The sequence below is a fragment of the Colobus angolensis genome, unplaced genomic scaffold (genome assembly GCF_000951035.1).
Source record: "Colobus angolensis palliatus isolate OR3802 unplaced genomic scaffold, Cang.pa_1.0 Scaffold36, whole genome shotgun sequence".
NCBI classification, from domain to species: Eukaryota; Metazoa; Chordata; class Mammalia; order Primates; family Cercopithecidae; genus Colobus; species Colobus angolensis.
In genome coordinates, this window is record NW_012116932.1 from 1,240,764 (window position 1) to 1,248,063 (window position 7,300).

A 7,300-nucleotide genomic window follows, 5' to 3' on the forward strand; every position below is an offset into this window, starting at 1 on the left:
GAGAGAGATCGAGACCATCCTGGCCAATATGGTGAAACCCTGGCTCTATTAAAAATACAAAAAAATTAACTGGGTGTGGTGGCGGGCGCCTGTAGTCCCAGCTACTCGGGAGGCTGAGGCAGGAGAATCACTTGAATCCAGGACGCAGAGGTGGCAGTGAGCTGAGATCGCACCGCTGCACTCCAGCCTGGGTGACAGAGCGAGACTCTGTCTCAAAATTAAGTAAATAAATAAAATAAACAAAACAAGACAAATACACGATCACACTCATAGATGCATGTAATCACACAGACACTCCAAGTTCCCGTCTTGCATGCGCAAGCACTCACCCCACACACAATCACTCACACAGGCCTGTGCTTCCATCGTCTGTGCTCAGGTGTCTCGTCCTTGGAGTAGCCTGAAGAGCTCTCAAATCTGGGATGGGTGGGTGCGGTGGCTCATGCCTGTCATCCCAGCACTTTGAGAGGCCGAGGCAGGAGGACTGCTTGAGGCCAGGAGTTTAAGACCAGCCTGGGCCACACAGCAAGACCCTGCCTCTACAAAAAAATAAAATAAAATTAGCCAGGCATGGTGGCATGCGCCTGTAGTCCCAGCTACTCAGGAGGCTGAGGCAGGGGGATTGCTTGAGCCTGAGAGGTCAGAGCTGCAACGAGCTATGATTGTACCACTGTGCTCCAGCCTAGGCAACAGAGTGAGACCCTATCTCCAAAAAAAAAAAAAAGTCTGGGATAAAGGGAAAAGTCTTTCCACGATACCTCCACTCTGTCCTGCTGTTCTTTATATTTTTTTACAAACTCCAAACTGCCCTGGTTAAGGCTGGGCCTGGTGGCTCATCTCATGCCTGTAATGGCAGCACTTTGGGAGGTCGAGGTGGGCGGATCACCTGAGGTCAGGAGTTCAAGAGACCTGCCTGGCCAATTGCAAAACCCTGTCTCTACTAAAAATACAAAAAAATTAGCCAGGCGCGGTGGCGTGCGCCTATAATCCCTAGCTACTTGGGAGGCTGAGGCAGAAGAATCGCCTGAACCCAGGAGGTGGAGGTTGCAGTGGGCCGAGATGCCACTGCACTCCAGCCTGGGTGACAGAGTGAGACTCCGTCTCAAAAACAAACAAACTACCCTGGCTGATCTTGGGATGGAAGCTTTTGGAAGCAAGTGGCTGGTGTGGGGAGGGACTTGCCAGTGTACGTATGGGTATAGGCCTCTGTGGGGGACACAGGCTGGTTGTGGGGAGATGGACTGGGTCTTATTCTCATCTGCATAGGGCCCAGCACCCATTAAGTGCTCAGTAAACATGTATTGAATGCATTAAAAAAAGACATAAGGTGAACGGGTGCACCGGCAGGTGTCCAGTGCTTTTAGGCGGGCGCTTCATCCAGGAGAGAGCCCACTCACCTCTGTGACATGATCTTGAAGGCGTCCGGCAGGTAGCACTGCACGTTCTCCATCTGGAAAGGGTCGGCGTCGCAAATCTTGTCGTCTGTGCGCCCGTAGTTGGCGTTCTCCACCATGATGACGTCACTGCCGGGGCACCGCAGCTCGATGGGGTAGCCTTCACACGCCAGCTCCCGGCGCATCAGCCCGAACGGGAGCCCGGCCCGGCTCAGGCCTGCGGAGAGGGTTGGGGACAGTGTCACTCCCGGGCTTGGGCCAGGAAGGAAAGACCCTGCCCGCTGCCGAGAAAACACCACCTCTAGCTTGGCTGTGTCCCGGAAGCCGGCGGAGGCAGCCTCAGTTGATTCAGCTGTAGAATGGGCCTCTTGGTGTGCCCATTTGTGTAGTGAGGACATTAACCTGGTACAAAGAGAGCCTGGACTCTCACCTCCTAGGAGGTGACGTCTAAGCCTTTGGAATGCTCTGCTTGAGTGTCTGTTTTCCTAGGGTGCTTGGGCTACACCAGCTATGCTGTTATGGATTGAACTGTGTCCCCCCCGCCGAAAATTCGTATGCTGAAGTCCTAACCCCCAGGACCTGAAAATGTGACATTGTTTGGAGATAAAGTCTTCATAGAGGTACATTCAAATGAGGCTGTTAGGGTAGGCCCCGATCCAATATGACTGTGGTCCTTATAAATATGGGAAATTTTGGCCAGGCGCAGAGGCACACACCTGTAACCCCAGCATTGTGGGAGACCGAGGTGGGCAAATTGACCAGTAGTTCGAGACCAGCCTGGGCAATATAGTAAAACCCTGTCTCTACAAAAATACACAAATTAGCCAGACGTGGTGGCACACACCTATAGTCCCAGCTACTGGGGAGGCTGAGGTGGGAGGATCACCTCAGCCCAGGAGGTTGAGGCTCCAGTGAGCTATGATTGTGCCATTGCACTCTAGCCTGGGCAACAGAGCAAGACCCTATCTATCTCAATAAAAAAAGAGGGGGTGAGGGCCGGGCGCGGTGGCTCAAGCCTGTAATCTCAGCACTTTGGGAGGCCGAGACAGGTGGATCACGAGGTCAGGAGATCGAGACCATCCTGGCTAACACGGTGAAACCCCGTCTCTACTTAAAAAAAATACAAAAAACTAGCCGGGCGAGGTGGCGGGCGCCTGTAGTCCCAGCTACTCGGGAGGCTGAGGCAGGAGAATGGCGTAAACACGGGAGGCGGAGCTTGCAGTGAGCTGAGATCTGGCCACTGCACTCCAGCCTGGGCGACAGAGCGAGACTCCGTCTCAAAAAAAAAAAAAAAAGAGGGGGTGGGAGGTTGTTTTTAAGGCAGGATCTTCCTCTGTCACCCAGGTTGGAGTGCAGTGGTGCGATCACGGCTTACTGCAGTCTCAACTTCCTGGGCTCAGGTGATCCTGCCTCAACCTCCCAAGTAGCTGGGACTACAGATTCACGCCACCATGCCCAGCTAATTTTTAAAATTGTTTCATAGACATGAGTCCCTTTTCTATATTGCCCAGGCTAGTCTGGTCTCAAGCACTCCTCCTGCCTTGGCCTCCCAGAGTGCTAGGATTATGGGACTGAGCCCTCGCACCTGGCTAAAAGGGGAAACCTGGGCACAGACGTGTAAAGGGGTAAGACAGTGTGAAGACACAGGAGCAGGCGGCCATCTAGCTACAAGTCAAGGAGAGGCCAGGCACAATGGCTGACACCTGTAATCCCAACACTTTGGGAGGCTGAGGCGGGCGGATCACCTGAGGTCAGGAGTTCGAGACCAGCCTGGCCAACATGGTGAAACCCCGTCTCTACTAAAAAACTACAAAAATTAGCCGGGTGTGATGGCGGGTGCCTGTAATCCCAGCTACTCAGGAGGCTGAGGCAGGAGAATTGCTTGAACCCAGGAGGTGGAGGCTGCAGTGATGGCATGCAAAGATCACGCCACTGTACTCCAGTCTGCGCGACAAACAAAGACACATGGTCTCTGGTACTTTGTTAGGATGGCCCTAGTTAACGAATACGCTAACAGGACTTAGGGCAGGAGCTCTGGGTCACGTGGTCTCAGCTGACCTCTACACGTGCTAGAGATTCAGCTCAGCCCTGCAGGTGGTCAGTCAGGGCTACAGAACTGAACTCCAATACAGACGCTGGACAACAAGGCTTGGGGGAGCCTCTCTGGTTGGCAGTACACCACGTGTGTTGTCACACATTGTTGCCGGGAGAGTTAATGCTGTCCAGGACTCTACTGGAGGGGGTAATTGGAAACTCCATGAATGGAACTTTCTTGGACTCTACCCTATGCACCTCTTCCCTTGTCTGATTTTTATTTGTTTTGAGACAGAGTCTCGCTCTGTCACACAGGCTGGAGTGCAACGGTGCAATCTCAGCTGACTGCAACCTCTGCCTCCCAGGTTCAAGTGATTCTCCTGCCTCAGCCTCCCGAGTAGCTGGGATTACTGGCGCCTGCCACCACACTCCACTCATTTTTGTATTTTTAGTAGAGACGGGGTTTCGCCATGTTGGCCAGGCTGGTCTCAAACTCCTGACCTAAGGTGATCTGCCCGCCTGAGCCTCCCAAAGTGCTGGGATTACAAGCGTGAGCCACCACGCCGGGCCTGTTTGTTTTTTCAGACAGGGTCTCACTCTGTCACCCAGGTTGGAGCACAGTGGCACGATCATAGCTCACTGCAGCCTCAAACTCCTGGGCTCAAGGGATCCTCCTGCCTCAGCCTCCCGAGTAGCTGGGACTATAGGCACATACCACCATGCCTGGCTAATTTTTTATATTTTTTGTAGAGATGGGGTAGTTGCCATGTTGCCCAGGCTGGTCTCGAACTCTTGAGCTCAAGCAGTCCTCCCGCCCTGGCTTCCCAAAGCATTGGGATTTCAGGAGTGAGCCAGTGGCACCTGGCCCTGATTTTAATCTGTATCCTTTTGATGTAATAAACTGAGAACATAACACCTTCTAGTCAGTTCCAAGTCCTTCTAGTGATGATCATACCTGAGTGCTCTCTGGGGGACCCCCAAATGTATTGTTGGTGTCAGAAGTGAAGCTTGTCTTGGGGACTTCCCTAATTTCACCCCACCCCATGCGAGGAGCAGAGAAAGCACAGGAATGAACTCATGTTTCTAGAAGAAACCACAGAGACTGGTTTTGCGGCTGACAGGGCAGATGTGAGGGCTGGTTCAGAATGCAGATTCGGGCCCTATGCTGGGCCTGCTGGATCAAAATCGCAGGGGTGAGGCCAGGAACCTGTAGGGCTATGTGCCAACCAGGTGATGGTGATGCATGATCAAGTTCGAACAGTGGCCGGGCGCAGTGGCTCATGCCTGTAATCGCAGCATTTTGGGAGGCCGAGGTAGGTGGATCACCTGAGGTCAGGAGTTCAAGATCAGCCTGGCCAACATGGTGAAACTCCATCTCTACTAAAAATACAAAAAATTAGCTGGGCGTGGTGGCGGGCACCTGTAATCCCAGCTGCTCAGGAGGCTGAGGCAGGAGAATCGCTTGAACCCAGGAGGCAGAGGTTGCAGCGAGCCAAGATCATGCCACTGTACTCCAATTTGGGTGACAAGAGCAAAACTCCGTCTCAAAATAAAAATATAAAAAAAGTTTGAATACCCACTGTTGTTCTCTCCCCAACCTCAGTTTCCCAATCTGTAAAATGAGCACCTACAGCCCCGGGTCATCCTGCAGGGATTCTGTGCCTTAGAAAATGCTCTTGAAGGAAGCAAGGAGCATGGCAGCCTGCACATGGAGGGTGCCTGATCAGTATCATCTGGGAAACCTCCCGGGGTTTCACTGTGACAAGGAAGGGATGTGTCCTGAGCAGGCTGAGCTCCCAGGGGGGTACTGCACTGCCCCATGTCGGCCATTATTTTGTACCACACGGGGACGGAGAACCAGAATGTAGGAGCCGGACAGCCGGCTGGGATTGGAATTCCAGCCTGGCCACTCCCTGGCTGCAGCCTCATCCAAGTCACTGGCCGCCTCTGTGTCTCTGTCCCCCCCCGAGGGGCAGTGAGGACAAGTCCCAGCTCACAGGGCTGTTGTGGTGGCTCCAGGGTGTGAATGTGCGCAGAGCGCAGTAAGATGATATGAATGCTAATTATTGTTATTATGAGTATTATTAAGGCGGTTTGTGTGCACAACAGAGGGTGCCTGGCAGGGTCCATGCTGGCCGGGGCAGCACCTTCTGTGACGCTGGTCCCAGCCAGGCCCTGCGGGGTGCTGGGGGGGAGCAGGGATTCAGCCAGGGGCCCAGACGCCCCAGTGTGGGGACCGTCTCTTGTAGGTGAAGGACGTGGCCCTGCTGTAGGAGGTTTCGGGACGGCACTCGTGCGGGACAGTCACGGAGTCGAGCCCTTCCAGAGATCTGGGTGGGTACCCCAGGGGTATGGCAGGGAGGCCCCTGGGGTTTTTTGGGGTGAGTTGAGTCCCAGCAGGGGGAACATTTCACATGTGTTCCTCCAGCACCATCTGCCTCCTCATCTAATTTTAGCCTTCCCGGGCTTGGGAGGGAGGGCCGGGGGTGGAAGCCTGGCTCAGATGGGTCTGGGGGTGGAGGCGGCCCCTCCCGGCCCAGCTGGGGCTATAGGGCAGGACCCGGATGGGCAGAGAATGTAGCAGCAGGGGAGTGAGGCTGCTGGCCAGCGGGGCAGTGCCAAGGCCCTGGGGCCCAGCCAAACTGTGTCCCTTCAACCTTTGGAGCTTTCCAGAGGGCAGGGCCGGAGGGAGCAGAGTCACCCGCCAATGCCCTTCACACAGGGATGTCAGGGCAGGCAGGGGGCACATCCCAGGGTGAGGGGTCAGGCCCACTGGCCTCTTCTCTTGGCCTCTCACCTTATCCCGCCCTTGCTCCTGGCCTGGGCCTGCCACGGGGCCAGTAATTGAGTAATCGGTGAGGGTGGGCGGGCAGGCTTGGGGCACTAATTGTGGCATGTGCAGGATCCCAGGGCCGGCATAGGGCTGAGCGGGTAATTAGTTGTTTTTAAATAAACGTCAGCGGGCATGCTTTAATTAAGTCTTCTTCCCAGTGAGAGCCTTGAAGATGTAATCACAGAGACAGAGAGAGAGAGAGAGGGAAAGAGGAGCATCAGCTCACCAAGAAGGCCTGTCCTCGTCCCAGGGGCCACAGCGGGATGGCCCCTACCAACCTGGCCCAGCTGACTTGTTGGAGGTGAGGGGATGGTCCAGGGGCCTCTTGGTGGCGCTGGGGTGTGTGTTACCACTGAGTCTTCCACTGGCCTGCTGCAGCTGAGGTCTGGGCAGGGCGGGGGGCTGTGATTCTTTACTGAGTGATCAGGAGGGTTTTCAACATTTTATCTGCCTTCCCAGCAGGGTTTGGGAGCCGAGGCCCCTCCCCGGCGCCAGCAGCACCTACCTTGGGTGGCCGAGGTGACCAGGACGGCGGTGACACACAGATTCCAGAGCACTGCGGCCAGGCGGGCCATGGTGGCAGCCGGGTACATGTCCGGGACTCTCAGTGGCCTGTGCGGGGGGCTTCGCCCCGCATCACCTGGCGGGCACCACGGCCTGGACCACCAGCCTGGGGGAGGACAGGGAGAGTGAGGTGGGGATAGGCCTCTGGGCTGCTCCCCTCTCCTCCTGCTGGTGGCTGAGTGGCTCTGAGAGGCTGAGGTCCAGCACATCCCTGGAGCCAGCCCTATCTGTAGGGCCCCCTCCAGGGCCTGCAGCTCACACCACAGCCCCCACCCCTACACGCAGCAGGCAGACCCACCCATCTGAGCACCTCTGGGCAAACAGATTGCCAACTCTTCCCCGCCGGAACCTCCTGGGACAGCTCCTCCGGAAGCCTCTTCCCCAAGCCCCTGTCCTGACCCTGCCCACTCACCTCCCCGACCCGCATCCTCACTGTAAGAAAGGAGGTGATGAGCGTCCTCCTGAGTGAGGGACC

At 55.6% G+C, this 7,300-nt stretch overlaps 1 protein-coding gene across 2 annotated transcripts in view; it reads right to left on the reverse strand.

The window, feature by feature from the left end:
• The window catches only part of ADGRL1 (adhesion G protein-coupled receptor L1), a 36,472-nt gene extending 29,544 nt beyond the window's left edge, over positions 1 to 6,928 (reverse strand). For both annotated transcript variants that reach the window (XM_011953205.1, XM_011953204.1), the window contains exons 1-2: positions 6,767 to 6,928; positions 1,398 to 1,611 (exon numbers count right to left, since the gene is read on the reverse strand). In XM_011953205.1, the coding sequence (XP_011808595.1) occupies positions 1,398 to 1,611; positions 6,767 to 6,854 (302 nt within the window). In that variant the 5' untranslated portion in view covers positions 6,855 to 6,928. The remainder of the gene's footprint in view (positions 1 to 1,397; positions 1,612 to 6,766) is intronic.
• Between the last annotated feature and the right edge of the window lie 372 nt (positions 6,929 to 7,300).